Source organism: Parus major, chromosome 5, assembly GCF_001522545.3.
Source record: "Parus major isolate Abel chromosome 5, Parus_major1.1, whole genome shotgun sequence".
NCBI classification, from domain to species: domain Eukaryota; kingdom Metazoa; phylum Chordata; class Aves; order Passeriformes; family Paridae; genus Parus; species Parus major.
This window is the reverse complement of record NC_031774.1, coordinates 56714425-56736389: the sequence shown is the minus strand read 5'-3', so window position 1 is coordinate 56736389 and position 21965 is coordinate 56714425. Positions and strand designations below refer to the sequence as shown.

At 42.7% G+C, this 21965-nt stretch overlaps 1 protein-coding gene and 1 long non-coding RNA gene across 3 annotated transcripts in view; one reads left to right on the top strand and one right to left on the bottom strand.

Moving 5' to 3' along the window:
- DHRS7 (dehydrogenase/reductase 7) overlaps positions 1-9438 on the bottom strand; it is an 18429-nt gene extending 8991 nt beyond the window's left edge. The window contains exons 1-2 of one of the 2 annotated variants that reach the window (XM_015631221.1): positions 9289-9438; positions 4512-4664 (exon numbers count right to left, since the gene is read on the bottom strand). In XM_015631221.1, the coding sequence (XP_015486707.1) occupies positions 4512-4664; positions 9289-9424 (289 nt within the window). In that variant the 5' untranslated portion in view covers positions 9425-9438. Of the gene's footprint in view, positions 1-4511; positions 4665-4900; positions 5994-9288 lie in introns of those variants that run through there. The other variant, XM_015631222.3, reaches the window with a different exon arrangement.
- Positions 8885-21965, top strand: LOC117244565. The gene is made up of 3 exons (XR_004497919.1): positions 8885-9120; positions 10010-10190; positions 17695-21965. It is a non-coding gene; the product is annotated as an uncharacterized LOC117244565 (long non-coding RNA).

The following is a 21965-nucleotide window of genomic DNA, read 5'->3' as shown; positions in this document are numbered from 1 at the left end:
TGTCTAGTTTAATGCTAGTAGTATTTCCATTTATTGCTCCCTCCAACCCCTCCATGTGCATGTTCTCCTCCATTTCTTCCAGAAATACAGCAGTAAAATGTAGTTTAAGCTGCCCTCTCAGGGACACACCTCCACCTGGTGCTGCCTGAAGCAGATTTGAGCAGCTGAAACCTGTTGGGGTGTGGATGTTTCTGCCATGGGTTAGGAGACCACAGGGTCAGCCCAGCCATGAAAGCTACACAGGGGAGAAAGGAAAGAGCAGAGGAAGAGACACTGACTGCTGGGAAGGAAGGAAGTGTTCTTTTATAAGATGTAAGAAATGTCTGGCATCAGGAAATTTTAAACCAGAAACCTTGTACAGGATTTCCACCCTCCACACCATTCAAACTGTACATCTCCAGCAGCTGCCTTAGTTCTTTTCTAGGGCCAGGGATCCTTTCTTCAGGCACCCCTCATAGACAGCTTTTACAAAAACCAAACTTTCCTGTTACCCTTTCCTAAACTCCTTCTCCCACTCACTATCCCTATTTTTCTGTCTGATGTTCCAGTTTATACACTGCCAGAATGGTGTTTCTCACTGCTTTTACTAACAAACCCTAATATTCCACTGCCCCTTTTGCCTGCTACCAAAGTGATGTTTTTAAGGGAACAACTCTAATATCCAGAAAAAACACTTGGTCCCAAGTGGGAGACCTTAAAGTTCATTGCTTGGGTTTCAGATCAACAACTCTCTTCAATACTTGTTGATCTCAGGTAGCAGTTTCTCATAACATGATAAACACTATAGCTCAGAGATTTTCCAGCTCTTCTGCATTTCCCCTTCTGTCTTTTACTTCTCCCTTGTAAAAATGTCCTTCAGCAGAGGTTGAGCTTTCAGCAGAGGCTGATCAACGTGACCTCCTGGGGTCCATTTCAACCTCAATTACTGTATAATTCTTGAACTTATAGATTGCCTGTCACTCATTTGGCCTATCCATAATTAAATCATATTTGACCTTTGCCAAACCAAGAAACATCCCCCCCCTACTTTTTTTTTTCATTTTCAGGGCTTTTGAGAGAAAACAGCCTCCAGCATTTCCTACAACAGAAAGAGGAAGAGTGGTGGGGGAAATAGAGAAGCCTCTTGCAGGAGCCAAGTGAGTTATACAAGCTGTTTTCTCTCCCTCCTGCCCAAGTGCAGTCAAGTGTTGAGTTGGCATATGCATGACTCAACAGGGATTACCCTTCCCCCTCTCTCCCTCTGCCCCCCTCAGCTTTTAAGCAGTGCAGAATGCACAAACCTGTAGCACAGGGTGGTGTCACTAAACTTTGAACAAGATATATGTGCTTGTTTCTGACACAGTTCAGCTGCTGCTGTGTTCAGCCTCTACAGCAGGCGTGTTGCAGCACATGAGCTCCAATTATGCCCCATAAATCAGCCAAATTCACACTGATGTTGCACACTGCTGCTCAGGCTTCATCCACCCCGTGCTACTCAAACCTTACAGGGCAGTCTTGAACTCAGCTGCCAAGAGCAAACGTGCAGGTGGAAGCAGGGACAGCCCACCCAGGAGAGGAACATGGACCCACTGGACAAGCATGCAGAGATGGAATCAGGAAGATCAATGCCCAGGTGGAGCTGAAATTGGAGTTTCCACCAGAGCTGAGGAATGTAAAAGGCAGCAAAGGCTTCACAGGTACAGCAGCAACAAAAGGGAGGCCAAAGACAGAGTGAGCTCACTGCTGGACAGGGATGGTGAGGAAGAAATGATGAAATGCACAGAAAAAATGTGAGGTACTTAATGCCCCAGTCTTCTCTGGCAAGATCTCCTCTCAGGTCTCCAACACTCCTGAGGCTCTGGGGAAAGAAACACTACCAGAGTCAGACAAATTAGGGACAAAATGCACATACAAGCAGGGCAATACATGCATGCATGATTTACAAGAGCTGACCAGCATCACTCCTTTTTGGAATTTTCTTCTAAGAGGAATAGCTCCCCAGGGACATCAAGAAAATAAATTATATAAAACCTAACCTCGATCCTTGGGAAAATTTCGTTGCAATTTCTCCTGAAAGCAATTTCCAAGTAAGTGAAGGACAAGAAGGTGTGTGGAAAAAGCCACCATGGATTTAGCATGGCCATATACTGCCTGACCAGCTCAATTGTTTTTTGTGATCAGCTGTGGCATTTCTCCACGATCAATATGTTTGCATATCTTCATTAAGGACCCAGATGATGGAAAAAAACACAGATTTTCATAAAATTTTGATTTAACATCAAGTTCAGAGGAGCTGCTGCAGGGCTGGACTGCCATGCAGAGGCACCTTAACAAGCTCTAAGAAGAGTCTGACAAATCTCATTAAGCTCAATCAAAAAAAAGTGCAGATTTTCACACCTGGGACAGGATATTGCTCTGCAGTACTGCAGACCAACATCCAGAGGGACAGATCTCCAAACAAGACCTGGGTCCTGATGGAAGGGCAGCAGCAAGCTGAGTGCAAGCCAACAACATTGCCTCTGGCAATGACAAATGCTAATGGGCTGCACTAATAAAAGCACACTGAGGGAAAGTGATTTTTAAGAGCTCCTACACAGCACTCTAAGACTGCACATAGAGCACTGTGTCTAATTGTGGACCCCCTAGCTCAAAACAAATACTAATTTACTGGAGATAGTGGAGCATAGGACCACTAAGTTGTTTGGGTGGGGGGGGCTGGCACACAGCAGTCAAGGAAAGGGGTGGAAACAGGATTTACACAGCCTTGAGAAGCAAAGGATAAGAGTGGAAGTGGGTCCAGTTACTATCTTCCACTACTTAGAAGCTGGCTGTAGAAAACATGAACTATCACAGAATGGCTTAGGTTGGAGGAGACTTAAATTTATCACCTCATTCTAAACCTCTGCCCTGGGCAGGGACACCTCCCACTAGACCAGGTTGCTCAAAGTCTCATCCATCCTGGCCTTGGATGCTTCCAGGGATGGAGCAGCCACAGCTACTCTGGGTAACCTGTGCCAGGACCTCACCTGCCTCAAAAGCAGGAATTTCTTTCAAATATCTAATCCAAACCTGCTTTCTGTCAGTTTAAAGCCATTCCCCCTTGTCCTGTCACTTCCTGCCCTGGTTCTGTTTCTGTGTTACTGAAGAGTTTCCAATATTCCTACTAATCAGACCTTCAGTTAAAGCAAAGTTCAGTAGCAAATATTTGCAAAGCACAGGGCTACATAAGATTTTCAAGGTTGTGTATGGCACAGCTCAGACATTCACAGGAACACTGAAATTTGTCAGAGGCAGAAATCATCTCAAATAAATAAATCAATGCTCTTGGTTCACATTACTTGAAATAATATATCTGACTATTCCTTAGCATATCACACAAGTATTTCCTGAAAATGCCTATCCAGGACTGCAGCTGCTGCCAGCCTGTCTCGTGTTATCAATTTTGCAATCACAACAAACAGCTGTGGACGCAAATGGTGTTGCAGACTTCTGCTGACCACTGACCATTGCATCACACAGCACTGGGATTTTGTCATGACTGCCACTTGACCACACTCATCACACATCCCATGCCTCTTTTTAAATATCAAACTCTTTAAGTGACTGATTTTTGGAGCCCTCAGAAAATAAAACTAAGGAGCTGTGCATTTTTGAAAGTTCCTTGAAAGCTTTTCTGAGTAGGCTGCTGCAACTTTCAGCTTTCTAGACATGTTTAGGTGCCAATCCAAGAAAAACATCTGATTATTCCCTAGCACACATTCCAAGTAGACTGTGGACATTCTGTCAACATTGCTAAGACTGAACTCTTGGTGTGATAACACATTCCACATAAAATACTCCATCCTGAGCTATAGAGGAGAAATAGTCTGAAAAAATGCATAATGTTAATCATGTTCAAACCCTCAATCTATCAGTGTGAATTATCTGCCTATTCCTCTTGCTGCCAAGCCAGAAAACAGGAGGGGAAAAGAGAAACAGGAGGAATGAAGCCAGACTACTGAGTCATCAGGCATTTGAAAGCTAAATGGAAGATGACTGGAATAGTTAAAAATTTCACTTCACATGTTTTCTTCTTGATTAGAGGAGATCCTCTTTGTTCTACATTCTCAGAACAACTTCTCCTGAACATTTTTATTAGTCCATTTCCCAAAGAGCAAAGTCAGTTTTCTCTCTGCCTGTAATGTGCACAAACTTAAAGAAATAATATTTTTAGTAGCAAGCATCTATGCTGTTTATTTCTTTACAGGATAATACCCCCTGAACTGTTTCCTCCATTCTCCATGATATTTATTCCATTTCTTAATCTAGTACCTTACAAGAGCACGTGGAACTGATAATGAGACCTTTAGGTAACAGTGGCTTATGTAGGAAGTTGAAATGCATGGCTAGACTAAGGCTCCTCACTCACTAAAAAAGATACCAGCTCTGTATAAAGTTGACTTTCACCATTAAATTTATTCTTGTGATATGTGGGTTAGTGTTCCTGTGGCAATTCCAGCCCAGGCAGGGTGCAAGTGCTAAGTTGTACTTACGAAGGCATTTCTTTTTCACTCTCTGCAGCTCATCCTCCCTTCTGGCAGAGATGGCAAGCAAGGCTCCCAGCTTTGCCAGCTGGTAAGTCAATTCTTCTCCGATGCCACTTGAGGCTCCTGTCACCCAGACAACCTTGCCACGCAGTTCATGTTCTAGCAAAAGAATCAAGACAGCAGTTCACACATTGCCTGTGCTAGGATAAGCATCTAACTCACTGCAGGGGTATAATCTGGCACCCTTTTTAAGAAATATGCTCATTTTGGGGGGTATTACAAAATCCTGAGTTCTTTATTTTTTAGTCACAAGCAGTTGTGAAATTGTTCAGAGTTGTTGTGTTGCCATTTGAACTTTGTTCCAAGGCTAATCTGAATAAACATGGGTTATTTACCTGATGGAAGAAATCTGATTGCATTTCTGCAGGCCATCCACACATAACAATTCCACTAACCTCATCAAAAGCAGCTTCAGAGGAAAACAGAAAAGAGAATTCTTGGAATTGACAGGAAACAGTTACTGTATTGCAAATACAAACAAAAGCCTAAGCAAATATTTCCAAATAATGTTTCATCCCAAAAATTGTTCCAGAGTAATGGCTGACTGAGCAAAAGTCTCTGAACAAAGACAGCTAATCACAAAAACTCAAATGGGTGTTCATCCACTCCCTTCTTTATCGGTGCAGGTTAGCTCCTGCACTGGCCAGGGCACAGTACACAGAATTCCCAAGGTGTAAATGCACACATGGATTCCCCAGAACCTGCTCTGACATGCTTTTTTTAACCTGTAGTAAAATTAAGAGCATCTTGCTCCATTTAGCCCTCTGCTGATAATGCCTCTTCCCACCTATGCAGTCATTCCCACGCCGTGGTACACCTGGGCACTGGGAAAAGCCTTAAGGTTTCCAGACCATCCAAACCATCAAATACCACAGATGGCTGGAAAATCACTCCATTAATTCCAGATTTAGGGATGAAAGATCACAGGTATCAGAGCACTTTCCAGAAGGAATCGTTGCCTGACACGTGTCTGTGCTCCTCAAGATCAGCCACAGTGATTATCAGTCTTGGGGAAAATCTGACTCAGAGCACTGCTGGCAGGAGCTCTTCTCTCTGTTTCTCAGGTTTGTGCATTCCAACATTGAGCCAACTGAGAAAGATCTCATGGCATAATTCAAATATCAGAGCCAAATGCAGTTCCTGAGACTTAAAGCCAGCTCTGTTCTGAAAAGGGTCAGAGTAGCATTTTTCAGCTCTCTGAAATTTAACCACTAATTTAATTTAGAAAAAATACTCATTTTTCACCGTGGCTGGGACTGCTTTTACTTCCTGCTCTTTCCAGCAATCATTTCCTGGTTCTCTCTACACCACACTGTGTTTCAACTTCTGCTTTTGGAGTTAATGACACAAATCCCACAGCACTAAAACCCTTAACCCTCCAGGCAAAAGCAGTGAGCGCTCAAGACTGACTATCAGAGCTCAGCTTGACTTTGTGGGGCTGTCACTAAGTATTATTTATCTTTTCTTAGGCTGACTGCATTCCAGTCAAAAAAAAAAAAAATCCCTCCTAAACCCAGGCTTTTGTGGCTTGGAGTTGTTTGGAGTTTGTTTCTAAAAACACTAAGGACAGCAACAGGAGTCAGTTCCCAAAGGAGAGGTGGATTCTGAGGTTATGAACTAGGGAGGTGGAAAGAGATGCTGCTGAAGTTGTAGGAATATCCACTGTGCTTATCATGAGAACAAATGGCTGCTGTCTGTAAAGCTTATTTACACCCTTTTCCTACATTTTTATTTCAACATATTCCAAATATATTGAATTAAACACAATAAAGATGGGAGTTTCCCTCTCCTATTACATTTTTTTTTTCTGCAGAAAACCAGAGCAGACAAACACTACACGAACAAAACAACACATGGACGTAATTTCAACCCTGCTTACCACACTCATTCCTCTTGCTACTGAAAACAAATCCACTTCCTCCTACCACCTTTCCCTGTTCCCAACCTGTCTTGGGCAGCTTCACAGCAGTTATTCAGGATCTTGTTCTGTGAACAGAATAATTAACTGAGATAAGGAAAGTTTTCCCACCGATTCCCCAGACCTGATCATTACCAAGCACTGAGCTACTGAGAGTTAACACAATGGGAAACCCCAAATGCTGGTGCAGAACAAGTACCAAAGCATCAGCTTTGCTCCAGAATTCATGTCCTGTTGTTGTTGGAAATAAGGTTAAAGATTAACCTTGCCAAACTAAAAAATAAAAGTAGATTATGCCATTACTAACCATTAACTGCCGTGCTACAAGGCATATCAAATGAGAGGTTGAACTGACTAGCACAGCAAGTGACCCAAAAAGTTGTTTTGTGGTTCTGCTTAAAGTTTTTTTCCCAATGTTTTATAACTCCTATAGCACAAGGTTGCCATGTCTTTTCTTTCAGGAAAAGAATCAGATGTGGGGAAGTTTCAAACAGAACATCTGCTCCAGAGCCCTAAAGAATATTACCATTATTCCTAAATTTAAGAGCAGGGTTTTCATACATAGAGGGCTCCCTCTTAACTTGATAATGCCTGTGAAAACTCAGGGTTTAGGGTGACTTCTGTGCACCCAGCAAAACACAACACAGAAGGAAAGGCATCCAGCACCCAAAAATCCTTCTCTCCTGACCACAGATATATTCAGAGGATGGGAAGCAATCCAGCACCTGCCAATGAATAAATCCAAAAGTCAAATTCCATACAGAATTGAATCACTGAGTTGGAACCAGTCTTACCTATATTAAGGCCTTTCTTTTTAATTAGAGTTTATAGCACATGAAACACAGGAGATCAGTCCACTTTCTGCTAAATACCTTCATCTCCAGAAACCTCAACACCCATAATAATGTTGTAGAAGTGATAAAACAATATAATGACTGCAAGAGTGATAGCTCTAATAACACCTTTAATTAAAAATTAATGGATTCACACATTATTTACCTAGGCACCCTACATTACATGTATAACATGGGGAGAAGGAAAAGGGAAAAGTGATTTAATGAAACATCTTCTCTATTGTCCCTTCTGTTTTCCTACCTGGTTTGCTAAATGGTCCCATTTCAGTTGCATATTTTACTTAATTACAAGCACAGAGGCTGGGGGAAAAGGGGAGGTGGCCAAAACACAGCTGGCCTCTTATGCTGATGAATTTTTGCCTGACTCTTCTTGTATTACATATTAAAACAACTCCATCATAAAATGACTACTCTGGTCTTTGTATGTGAATTTTTAGAGACTACTTAAAGGTTTTCCAGGCCTTCAATAATTCTGAAGGCTGCATTCAAATAACACATTGTCTAGCCAAGAGAGCTCCTACCTCTTGTTGTGTATTGCACGTGGATCCCTCAGGACAAAACTTCAATTCTGTTTGTATTAATCAAGATTTATCTCACTTCTCTGCCCTGATTTTTTCCATGTTCTTTACAAAGTCCATGCACTAAGATTTTTTGCAGCTTTCTTACAGCAAGGGAATGCTCTGATGGAGTTCATACAAAACTTTGGGCTGAGTTTCCAAACAGCTACAGGAGATTGTTCACACTGATTTAAATGTAGTAATTTTTAGAGCTTCATTACTTGTGCTAGTCCATCTAATGGAGAACAGAAAAGAATGCACATTAGCAGGAGGATGCTACTGAGAGCAAGACACAAGCATGTCTCAAGTTTGTCCTACTCTCCTCTCGAGCTGTTCCTAACGCCAAACTTCACCTGCACCACCATCCCCCATGGAATCATGGTGTCAGGCTCAAACCCTCACTCCACCACTCCTGATCCACCTTCATTCGATCGGTCCCTTCTCCCTATCCAACCCAACAGCAGGTTCCAATTCCCACATGAGATATCCTACAGGCTCTGTCTCTCATCGCACCTTCTGTCCCCAGTCTCCCACCTAAAGCACCACAAATCACCCCAGCAGGCTAAGCTGAGGGATATTCACAAATTTGTGCCTTTTCTGACCAAAAGCCTCTATTAAGCAAACAAAACTTATGTTTTCTAAAGATCTTTATCCAGAAATAGGGATAATTGCAGTCAGAATAGAAAGTTCAACATGAGCAACAACTGGAAGTGCCTGTCTGACAGTATTTCATGGAACTTTTGTCCCCCAGGTGATCGAGGCAGCAGCACCTTACAGAGATGCAGTGAACAGTCCCTAACAGCATCGTGTGTGCTCCTGGTTCAGGGCACAATCCACGAGGAAACCCAGGCAGCCCCAACATTAATAATACTCATGTTTATTTCACCGTAAACACTTTCGATATCCCCGTGAAGGCAGCGTCTGCTTGAAGATGTCAGAACAGGCTGGGGCAGCAGATAAACAGGCACAAAGCCGCTGGGTCCCGGCACCCTCCTCCCTTCCCGAGCCTCCCTCGCACACTGTCCCTGTGCCCAGCGCTCGCCGCTGCCTCAGCAGCTCCGCGGGGCCCTGCCAGGAGCGGAACCTGTCCAGAAGCTGTGCAAAACAAGCAGTTTTGGGCCAAAGGAGCCGCCCCCGGCGCAGCCCCGCGGGAGCTCGCGGGTGTCGCGGAGCGGCTTTTTGGGAGCTGCTTGGCCGGCACGAGGGGCACCAGGAGCCGTATCCAGGTAAAGGGGAGGCCGATTACACTTTTGGGGTGTGTTTATGGATAACGCCGCGGGACGGCTGATGCCACCAGCACCCCTGTGCTCCCCGCCACCCCCATTGCGGAGCTCCCCGCGCCCCCCTTGGCGCCACCGCGCTCCCCTGCCGGGGCTGCCGGCGAGCGGCATTACCTGGCTTCTTCCCCCACCTCTCGGCCCAGAGCAGCGTGAGGTCCCCGTCGGCCCTCAGCCAGCGCAGCAGCTGCACCAGCAGCGCCAGGAGGGCCCCCCCCGCCAGCGCCAGCCACAGCGCGCACCCCCACGCCATTGCCGCCGCGCTGCCACCCACCCGCACGGCGCCCCTTTATCGGGAGCCGCCCCCGCCGGCCACAGCCAGCGCCGGCCTCCTCCCCGCCTCCCTTCCCTTCCCTTCCCCTCCAGCCCCGTCCCCTCCCTTCCCCGGCCGCCCCGCTCCGTTCGGCCGTGCTCCCCCCGCGGCGGGAGGTGCTCCCCGCCCGGCCCCGCGGCGGCCAAGGCTGCGGCGATAAGCGCGGGGTCGGTGGGGAAGAGGCCGAGCGTGCGGCCGGGGGTGAAGGTCGGTGTCTGGGAGCGGAGCGCTTTGTTTCCCCTCCTCGCCGCGCCCCCAGGGCAGACGGGGCCGGCCGGCCTTTCCCCGCTGCGGAGAGCGCTGCCCACCGCACGTCCCGGGCAGCGGGACCGCGTCCAGGGCTTGGCTTCGGTGTGCAGGGACCGAACACTGCTCAGAGAACAAAAAGCAGCGCCCGTTTTCTTGGAGAGCCTCGTGGCTACGAGACACCGGCGATTCCTTTCCCCTCTGGAGCTCCCCGAGGGTTTCCAGCCCAGCTGCAGCCACCCCTGGCCCCTGTGACAGGTCACGTCCTTTCCCGGCCAGGTTCCTGCAGGAATGCTGCTCTTGGACGTGCCTCCTGCTTCCCCACCTGGGAATGAGAGCCCAATTCTCACATGTACCCACTCTGGCCAACGCTTCAGACCTCCAAAATTCCAGGTGGTGGGTACCCACAAGTGCTAAAAACACCAGGGACTGCATCATTTCTGGTCATCACATCACTCAGGTACAGTTCTTAACGACAGATTGATTAGTGCTTGTGTGCAAAGGTGAAAAACTCTGTTCTTACTGCTTAGATGTACCAAAGGATTTAATGAGACGAGGTATAGGTGCAAAAAGGAGGATGGAGAGACACTTTGTAAAAGGTGATAGGACAAGCTGGAATGTCCTTAAGCTAAAGGAGGGTAGGTTTGGAAGAAATTCTTCCCTGTGAAGGTGGTGAGGCCCTGGCACAGGCTGCCCAGAGAAGCTGTGGCTGCCCCATCCCTGGAAGTGCTCCAGGCCAGGCTGGATGGGGCTTGGAGCAACCTGGGATAGTGGAAGGTGTCCCTGCCCATGGCAGCAAGGCTGGAACTAGATGGTCTTTGAGGTCCCTTTCAACCCAAACTGTTCTATGATTCTATGAAAAGGGTAAGGAGCCAGTAATTCCTGGCACCTCACCAGACACAACACAAATGCATGCAGAGCTTATGTGGGACAGGACATACATCCTGTTCCCAAAAATCTCACAGGCTCAGGACCCTGATCTGTCAGCAGATGCAACACAGGATGGCTCTTTTTACCACACGCAGCTGCTCAGTCTGTTCCAGCTCCACCAGTGAGCAAAAATTTCATGAATCACCTCCAGAATTACCATAAAATTTGCATTACAGCTTTTTGAGGCAAAACACAGCCATGGTCTACCTTTGAACCTTTGGGCTTTTACTGATTTTTCAGCAAATCAGTTCAAACCTAATCTATATGACAAGAGAAAGGTGATGAAAAATAAAAATCCACCATCAACATATTTTGTTTCTGTAAATAGCCCCACTCATCAACCATGTCCAAACTAATAATTTTAAATAAAATGGTTGTGGTATTTCAGAATAGAAACAATCCTCTGAAGCTTATAAAGGAAGTCACAGAACTATGGCTGTTCATAGTTACACAGTTATAGATAACAGCTATTCTTTATATTATTAATATATAAATATATTATTATATATATTATTAAAATATATTCTTTATATATATTCTGTTTTCTCCTCTTTTACTGACTTGAGAACTGTTTATCCTGTGTTAGTGCAATACACAGTGTAGTGGAACCTTAATGTCACAGAAAATATAAATAATATAAATAAATAACAAGTCAATTAAAGTGTTTTCTGGGTCTCATTTCCTCCTTGGGTTAAATGCAGGGGGTGCACACACAATCGTGGAGCTCTGTGCCACAACACACCCAAACAGGCAGTGTAAAGATGGAAAAGGATGTAAACTGCAGCTGCACAGTGTATTCCCAGTGTGGGTTTTCCCAGCTATCCCCAAAGACACAGGAATGCAGCAGCTGGAGCTGAGCACAGAAAAGATGAGTGGGAGAAATTCACAAGCATCTTATGATGAAATTCCAGCATCTTGTGATTGGTTAGTGGTGAGAATTTAATGTGTTAACTCTGTGCTTCAACCCTTCTTTTACAACAAAACTGAATGAAATATATTTCCCTTGTTAAAAAAAGGTTAAGTCATGGAGTTTTTGTGCATTTGTACACCTGCACAGTCTCCATCAGTGGAGATTTTATGTCCTGCCCTGAGACAGCCATGAAATTCCTGCTTGGTGTCAGCTTGGGAAGGAGATCACTTGCAAAACATAAAATGTCCTTTACAAGGTAATGTCCTTTCTTGAAGTTTTACAGCTTATAAAAAGTAAATACACTCATTGTGGTACTGCATCAACTCATCTTGTTGATATCGTCTTAATGATAGGTAAGATTCCACTTGTAGAATTTTCTATTCAAGCCTATTCTATGATTTTTGAAAGTATCACATCATAAATGAGCCCTTGGATTTGACCAACATCTTAGTTTTCAAGGAAGACCAAGAAAAATTTCTCCTTAACTTAGTTTCCACATGAGAAGTTAATTTTCACTTTCTGAGGAGGCCATCACTGCTAACAGCTTTTAAAAGTCAACCAAAGTCAACCTGAACATCAGCAGCATGAATGACAGCTCTGCTGCACTTTGCCCTGTGGCTGATGCAGATGGCTTTGGAGTTCAGCAAACACATTCTGATATCTGCACAACGTGTTTAACTGCAGCTGGGAAGTGCAAGAGCCAATGCAAAGCTGGAGGCAAGGCTGAGAAAACAAAATCACAAGCAGTTGCTAATGTGGGAGGTCACAGTCTTGCTCCAGACCCTCCGTGAGCCTTGCTGAGGTTCCCGTGCTGTGTCGGGGGCAGCAGATAACAGGTCAATTAAACTCAGCACATAATATGATAACAAGCCTTATTCTCAAGAGTTACATGAATTATATTGACACACTTAGTGCAAACAGAAGCAAGATAAGCTGCCTTCTGTCTCTAAAGTAATATGGCAGAAATATAAATTTGATTGGATTGCTCTCTCTATATTTTTTTTTCTCCAGCTGTGAAGTATTGAGGAGACTTAGTGCAGAAGTAGAACTGGGGGATGGAAGGACTGAGCGTTGTCCTGCAGAGAAAGACTTGGGGATACTGATGGGTGAAAAATTGGACATGAGCCAGCAATGTGATCTTGCAGCCCACATTTTCTGTCTCTACTCTGCACTGGTGAGACCTCAGCTGAAGGTATCTGTCCTACTATGGGTTTCTGGGACAAAAAAGGTGTGGACCTGTTGGAGGAGTTCAGAGGAGGACCATGAACATAGTGGGCTGAGAGACCTTATTGCAGCTGTTTAAAGGGACTTCTATGAAATACAAAGGTTACAACAGATGAAGTGACAGGACAAGGGGCAACAGTTTTAAACTGAAAGAGGGCAGGGTTAGATTAGATATTAAGAAGAAATTCTTCCTTGTGAGGATGGTGAGGTTGCCCAGAGAAGCTGTGGCTGCCCCTGCTTTCGAAGTACTCCAGTCCAGGTTGGACCAGCTTGGTCTGGTGGAAGGTGTCCCAGCCTATGGTAGAAGGTTGAAATGAGATGGTCATTCAGGTCCATTCCAACCTAAACCATTCTGTGTTTCTATAAAATGAGTAAATTTGCACAGATTTATGGGTGAAGCGTTTCCTCTTGGAATGTTCACCAGGTGGGCCTCACATGACTTGCTGTCAGCCCTGCTAATAATACTGTGACAGCATGGGTGTGAGTATTTTCCACAGTGCTGTGATGCAATTTCTTTGATCTGCATTAGAGTGAATAAAGCTCCAGAGCAATTATCTGAGATTATTTCAGTGTCTATGTAAAACATAGATTTGAAAAACGCTCTTACTTCACTCAATTATTTATGAGAGTACAATAACACTAAAATGAACAGCAGTAAGTAGAGCACCCTCTTCCTCTATTTTCTCTTTCACCATGAGCAAAACAGAATACTTTATAAGGAGAAAAGCTCTTTGCTTTGTTTAGGAAAACAAAACTTTAGGAAGAATCTGTCATAAAAGTGAGACCGTGTCTCCATCCTATTTGCTTCAGAATGTTATCTGTGCTGTAGGGTTTAGTGTTGCCTAAAGAGGAGACAAATAAACACACATCCAGGCAAAGACAGTCCCATGTAAATGTAACAGAGTGCCAAAAATACTTACATACATCTGTCAGATCAGACAATGGATGTATACCTTCCTTCTATTGATTTTATTTTATACCTTGTTTAACCACAAATTACTATTTCAGAAAGTGTCATCTCTTTTGTAACAGTATTTACTGAAAACCTAAAGCTGTATCCTAGAAGAGGGTAAGAAGCAGCTGTTTGAGCCCTTTAAATGCAGCAATCATTGTGATCTGATGTTGATTCAAGGTACAATTCTGCTGACACTACATCAATTAAATTTTTCCTCTTGCTTACAAACAGCACAAGTTCCTCTGCTTTCTGCATCCAAGTTACCTTCTTGAGTTCAAGTCTCAGAGGTTTTCAGCACTTAAGCCTCTGTGTTCCTATCTCCCCTAATTGCCTCTCATTTCAGCTTTTAGCAGCATGTTGTTCCACCTTCATGTTTTTTCACACATAGCCCCTTCTGCCTGCTGCCTTTCTCAGGCAATTTAGAGACTCCCATCTTTTGTTCCTTCAAATCATTCCCTAGCTTTGCTTATGACTTGCATCCATTTCATTTCACTTTGCTTAGTTAAACTTTTGTGTGTGAGGTCCCATCAACTTAAAACTTGAAGTCTAATTCTAATTATCATAGAATCATAAAATGGTTTGGCTTGGAAAGGACCTAAAAGACCATCTATTTCCAAACCCTCTCCTATGGGCAGGGACACCTTCCACTGTCCCAGGTTGCTCCAAGCATCATCCAATCTAGTTTGGAAGATTTACAGGGATGGAACACCCACAGCTACTCTGGGCAACCTGTGTCAGGGTCTCAGCACCCTCAAAGGGAAGAATTTCCTAAATTCTAATCTAACCTCAGTTAGTTTAAAGCCATTCTCCTTTATCCATCACTCTGGGCCCTTGCCCAAAGTTCCTCTCCATCTCTCTTGGAGCCTCTTTAGGCACTGGAAGGTCCTCTAAGGACTCCCTGAAGCCTTCCCTTCTCAAGACTGAACAATTAAGACAAGATGAAACACTGTGTATTCTATTCATTTGTATAACAGTAAATATAGCTGTGAGCCACTGTTTCATAGTTTAATACAGAGGGTTCCCAAAGAAGTAGATGGTAAACTGGAGACATTAAACTTTTTTTGCCAGAGTAAGCTGCATCTGTACCAGTCATTGAAACAGGGCTAGGGTGTGGAGTTGTACATTGGCATCTGGTCATCCATACTTTCAATCTGTTATTGAGGTTCCTGGTATGGTTTTGCACACAAACACTGTCCCCAGGAATGTGGGGCATGTCTGAGGGACATCAGCTACACACACAAGCCAGGTCAGTCTAGCTGACATCAGTACTAGAAAGCTCAAAGATTGCTTTACTTGCTAGCAAAGATGGAGCAAAGGTGATTACACAAGTCTTTGCAGCTGTTTAGTTAAGCAAAGTGTAACTGTGTGTAAATCATTCTCTCCTCCTCTCCCCTCCTTACACCTTCACTATTAGCTCCCTCAGAAAAAGAAAATTTAAAATATATAGAAAAATGTCTTAACAACAGAGCATCACAGAAAAATACAAAATAGCAATATAAAATACACAGGAGTAAGACAATGCTTATTCAGACAGCCAGGACAAAAATAGGAGCATCTTCTGGCACAGAAGATGATTCCTGGTTGTTGGTCAATGACTTTTTCTGGCATACCCTGGGCAGAATTTCCTCAGTTTAAGAAGCAAGAGCAATTTTCCACCTTGTACCTGGTGTGACACTTATGTTTGAAGCAGTGAAACTCTGCAGTGATCCCAGCCACCTGCAGCCCCACTTGGCCTTGCCCTTCTTCCCAGTTTCACATCCATGACTTTTCAATTTTATTATAAACTGCTCAGCTTTGGGTTTTGTTTGCAAAGTGCACTGTGAGCATTCACTGACACCTGCATTAACTGGATTTGTTTAAAAGAGGCACACTACTTTTAAAGGAACACATTTGCCTCCAGACAAAGAACTCCTGCACATCAAGTCTCCCCCCACCCCAACCTAACTGGATATTTTATTGTGACTGAAGTGATCCAGATGTGTCCTTCACATAAGGGTGAACTCTGGTCAGGTCTGCCTGAGACCTGCACAATCCTCCAGACCACTCTATTTTGACTTCTCTTCCTGTTTATTGACATTGAAAGCACTTAGAGAAATAATAAAAAGAGAAATCCAGAAAAACTTCAACATTTTTGCAGGAGATGTGCCATCTATATGAAGATAAGATTTGTTTATTATGATGGGACAGTGATGGAACCCAGAGTCCTTGAGTCATATTATCCATTTCCTATTCATAACATACTTTTTTTAGTTTACATTAGGGGTGTGATTAAATCACCTGTGTTTATTTAAATAACAGAAATAGAGAACATGTTCAGGTAAATCGAAGAAAATCCCATTTGATGATAATAGCATTTTGTTTTTGTGACATTACTTCTACAAAATTTTTTATGATTATTCAAGTAAAACATTAGAAGAAGTCAAGATAGAAGTTGTTGATTCTGTTTTGCTTTAAAGGAACAGCCTTTTTGCTTTCTTGCTGCAGAATAAGCCATCTTCTCATGGTGAAGAGGCAGACAATATCATTGTTGTTTATGTTCTGATCCTTAGACCCCTGTTTTGTGTCTATCAACTTGGGGTGTTTTTTCCAAGGTCACCAAATTCAATGGAAAGATTTGCATTACATCCTTTCCACATCTGGAATTTTATACACTTATATATCTCTACATATGTGTGTATATACAATATTTTTTCCATTTAAATCTGCTATGATGAATCTAGAAGGGTTTCTTTCCATGTGGGCTCTCTCAGTGCACTAGAACTGAAAGGATTACTCAAAGGAAACAGGGAAAACTTTCTCTCTTGCAACATTGAATATTGTGAGTGAGGGGCAGGAGGAGGAAAAGAAGTATTTCCAAAAGGCTTATTCTGCAGGGTTTTGCCTCACTGGGCACCTGCAATAGTCAGCAGAAACAAACTCCACCATGGGGGTGGCCCCATAAGCTGGGAGTCTGCTTTAAATCCTGCACTGAAAGAATTTTTCTTCCTCCATCTCCTGAGGCAGAGGTAACTTAAGGAGTAAGGAGTTGTGGAGGGAATGTCTTCCAAAACCCATGAAAAAATACTGAAGGAATTGGTCCTTTAGTAGCTGTTAGCTAATGACAGAACAATTTAATTTCTTAAAATAATTAAAATTTCTTTCCTAATTGCCAATTTTATTTTTCCTTCATAATTAGTACTAATTTTTGGACAGCTTCTTAATAGTGCTGTTTTCCTAAGACAGTGACTTTCCTTTCCTTTTCATAAGTGTATTCTTCTTCAGTTTTAATAGAGAACTAAAATAAAGTGGGGGTTTTTTTTGGATTTTTTTTACACTGATATTGTTCACAACTCCAGCACAAATCTGGGATGGGGTTTGCTGTCTGGCTTAGGCCCCCTCTGCTGGTCTTCCCAAAGCAAAACACAAAATACCAGGGATTTTTCATTACCAACAAACCTTTTTAAGAGAAAAATCCAGATTTTTCTTTCTTAACCTTTTTCTGCCAGAATATAAATCACATGGAAGATCAGCTTTGGGTCTGTGAACTCAGCATAGGGACAGTTTTTTAAATGAATTCAAGAAAATAATTGCATAATCAAGCATGTGAACCTGTGGAATTTCTCAGACAAAAAGTCCAAAAGTGAACATGGCCTAAAAAGCTGATCCCAGCCTGATCTGGCTCCTAGCAGCACCCTGTGATTGGCATTTTAATGAAGATATTATGTAAGGAGCTCGAGAAGCATAGGCTGCTGGGGATGGGGTTTTTCTGTGTATCTCAGCTAACGAAATCCAGAGGCAATAGTCCTGCTCAGAGAGCACATATTTGAAGGAGATAAACAGGTAAGGAGGTGAAGTGACTAAATATTAGCACCCATTCCAGCAACACTGTAAAACAGAGATCTAATTATCTGGGAAAATTCCTGGATGTCAGAGAAGTGAATTAAAGCAGAGTGGTTTCTTAACCAGGTGAAGGACAGGACATGCTGACATTGGGAGAAGGGAAGTTTGTGCATCTGGACTCCAGGAGTTCCTTTCTGCTATCCAAAACTAAGAAAAAGAAGCTCCAAGACTGCTCTAACTAATACTAGCACCTAAAAATGTTTCCTGCATTGCCCAGGATCAGGCAGAAAAGGGTGGTAGCAGAGGTGTCAACCCAAAGATGTTTAGGAGAGTCACAAAAGACAATAATGGTTTATTTTGCGTGGGTGGGATGTTTAATGATGTTAAAAAGTGTTTCACATGTCACAGCAACAGGTGAGATCCTGGCCACAGGTATTTAAATTAAAACTCTGTAAGCAGCCTTCTGTTACCTGCCCTGGGTAAGTAAATTCTTGAAGGTACTGGAGAAAGTGCAGTGGAGGCCAACCAAGGTGGAGAGAGACTTAGAGAACTGTCTTTGCTCAGCTATAAGAGGAGAAGGATGAGGGGAGGTTTTATTGCTGCCTTCAATCACAGATTCTTTTCAGAGATACATAATGATAAGAGACAAACACCAATTATAACACAGGAAATTCTGATGGGAAACACAAAAACAGGTGACCAGTCAGGGGAGATTTCCATTCTCAAAGATAGTTGGGTTGGATGTTAGGAAAAGGTTCTTTACCCAGGTTGTGGTTGGCACTGGAACAGGCTCCCCAGGGCAGTGGTCACAGCACCAGCCTGACAGAGTTCAAGGAGTGTTTGGGCAACACTCTCAGGCACAGGGTGGGATTCCTTGAGTTGTCCTCTATGGGGCCAGGATCTGGATTCCATGATCCTTCCAACTCAGGATACTCCATGATTCTATAATTCAGCTGGACAAAAAGCTAAGCAACTTCTCATTGGACCTGCTTTGAGCCAGGAATTGAACTAGGTGACCTCCAGAAGTCCCTTCCAACCAAAATTCTTCCATGATTTTATGGTAAGTGACTACTGGATCATTAATCCAGCTTAACCTGATGGAAGTTACTTGGACAGTTCTAATACTTCCCTGAGCGAATAAGAAATTTAAACCCAATCCAGACTCGCTGAAGTCAGTAGAAATCTTGAGCTTAACTTGAAAGGCACTGGATCAACTTCAATGCTTTTAGGATTCATGATCAGAAAAGATACTAAACTTTAGTTTTGTAGGTGGTACTAGGAATTGCTTTTTTTTAAAACTGTGAGTTTCTCAATAAGTTGTCTCTGCAGTGAGATGAGAGCTGCTCTCTTCTGAGTAGTCACAAATCCTGTGCAGAGAGTCACCAGCAGAGCAGGAGTTTGCTCTGAGGGGGTGTAACTCCACTTTTCAGTTTGCACTTCCAGGAAAATTCCCATTTGCCAAGTGTTATTGGTAATGAGCCTCTTGTCTAACGTGGGTTCAGCTCAGGTCAACTGCTGCTTTCACGTTGAGACACTGTCTATAATAATTGAAATTTATGTCACAGAATGGTAAACCTGTGACCTCTGTAGAGTGAGATAACGGTTCCAATCCTGTTTTCAGCAGACTGCTGTGAATTAACACGGCCACTGCCTTCCCTTTTTCACCTCATCATTTTTCTCTGTAAAACAAGCTTTTTCCTCTTCCTTATCTTGTCTCTTAGAAGAGATCCTGTTATTTATCTTCAACATGAAACAGAGTAAAACAACACAAGGGAGTAATTACAACACAATAAATGTCAAGTACTAGTTAATTATTTTGATTTTTCCTGTGAAGGTTAAAAACTGAAAAAAAAACCCATGACTTTTTGTAAAAACGGTGAATGCCTTTACACAAACAAAGAGAATGGAAACACAGATTTATCTTAATAAATATGGGAGTCATATAATACAAAGAAAGAAAACATGTAAGGAAACAAACATGTTTCAAATCCTTAAAAGAAATCACATTCACAATCCCTCAAGAAGTAGCTGTCCTAATCCCTTGGATTAACTGAAATTTCCTGAGAAGGAAGCATACCTATCTGGTTAGGGTGGAGATTTGGATTATCTCCAAGGAGCATCCATATTTTGAGTAATCCTCTGATATGAAGCTGCAACACTTAAATGTTCTCCAAAAGTGCATATGTGACCTGCAATATGAGATTTTCCTTTCCTGATATGTTCCTTCTCACCATACTCTGGGCTTGAACTGCACAACAAGCACTTTCTTTTCATAATGGCCCCTGTTGTTATGCTAATATTTTGTTCTGCACCATCCCAAACTAAACAGAACACCCTCATTGACGGGTGAGGGTTGTTATAAAATGCTAAAAATCAAAATTGCTTCTTGTTTCGCTTTCCTAAGAAAGTCAACACATGGAACTTGTGATCTCATATCCTTTTTTACCATGTCCCTTATGCCAGCAAACATGAAACAAAGTCTTTACTTCTTAGTCACACCACATCAGCACCTATGTAATGAAACTAAATTTAAACTTTGGTTATACTGTCAAATAAAAAAAGGCACATGTGGCAAAAGTCCAGCTCCAGACCAGGATTATCCTGTAAATCCAGGACTCTCCAGAATCCTTGGTAGTGTGGAAAACTTATTTTGCAAAATACTGAGTAGTGTTTAGATTTTAAATATCTCCATGCCTTTGTTATTTGATTCTGACGTGTTGCTTTTAGCTTAATTTAACTGTTTAATTGACACAAAAATAATTCATCTGCTCAGCTGTGTTCCAGCTAACAGTTCATTAAAAGAGACAACTGATTAAACTCACTTATGTGAATGAATGTAGCAAAGCATAATTTGTGTGTGGTTGTACGAAGGTGATTACGTGCGACTGTTGAAAGAAGAAAAGGACTGGTAAAACAAAAGGGGAAAAAGAGGGAGTTTACAAAATATAAATCTTATCCTCTCATCAAAACTAATCCCCTTCACATCTGGAAATTCCAGTCTTTATCAAATTTCAGAGTCTCTTGCCTGGATGTTAATAATTATAAACCCCTTAAGAGCATCATAAGACTCTTGATGACTCAGGATGAAGTATTCTTACGCATCGTCAGTCTTTCATGTAATTTCAGTTGTGATTGCTAAGCTAATTCTTAGGTTAAACAACCGGCAATTGTGGGCAGGCCCATGACAATTGGCTGGGTGAGAGCGGTTTTTACAACGCGTTAATGACTGGGGGATTGATCCTGCAACGCTGAGCTCAGTGGCAGCTTTGTCCTCAGCGAGGACCAAGAGCAAACAAAACCAGCAACATCCACGTGCCCACATCCATGTGCCCTCACATTTTATAAAGAGCGTCTAATGAACGGAACAGGAGAGAGCCTGGCTGATAAAATATTCTGGGTGTTCTCTGCTTCACAGATTGTCTTGTAGCAAAAGATCTAGTCAAGAGAATCGGGCTTTGAGAAATTGAATAGCAAGGTATAGGCATTTCTTGGTGTCCAGTGACGCCAATTAAATGAAGTGTGCTCCTCCGTGCTGGAAAGAAGTGTAGAAGGTATTCCTGTTGGAGTCCTGGTGTGTATTAATCCACCCCAGCCTTTTAAATACTTCAAATCAACTTATGTTGTCTCGGAATGTGGCTTTAAGCTGATTGATGGTTTGTGTGCTGCGGAGAAGCACAGATGGTCCCAAAGAGACCATATGCATTGTACTGCCGAGAAACTGGTGGAGAGCTCAGGGACAGGGGCCAAAATGAACTGGCATAGCCAGGCAAGCCATGCCAGCTCTTCTTCAGACATCAAACGTGGTTATTTTGTCCCTTTTTCCATAACAAGTTCAGGCTTTCTAGCAAGACTTTTCCATTTCAACTCCCAAGGCAGCAGAGATTCCAAAGGGAGGGGGGGAAAAAAATCACCGTTTAAATGTTTTTCATCTTTCCCCTCAATTTTATTTTCTTTAAAATTTTTGTTGACTAAGTTGACATTCATTTTTTAAGTTCCACATGTCATAGGAAAAGCAAATTTTCCCAGCCACTGGGTCTTTGGTGACATTTTGCTTCAGACAGAAGGAACCATGTGAAATGCGGGTGCTTTGCAGATGAGCTCTGAAACCTCAATAAACTGCATTTCCCTTCCTGAGCTGCCTGGATTTTTGACATCTTTGGGCTTTGGAAGAAAATGGGAGATGCCATGCTTTTCCCATATTTCATATACAAAAAGGAGAAAAATGGAGGCATAACCCCTCTCCAATATTTTAGAATATTAATAATATTTTATATAGTAATTTACATTAATGGTAAATATATTACCTTTATTCTCCTTTTTATATTTTATTAATTCATAATATATATTTCATATGCTTGCATTTTATATGCTTTATTTTGTATTTTGCTTATATTTAT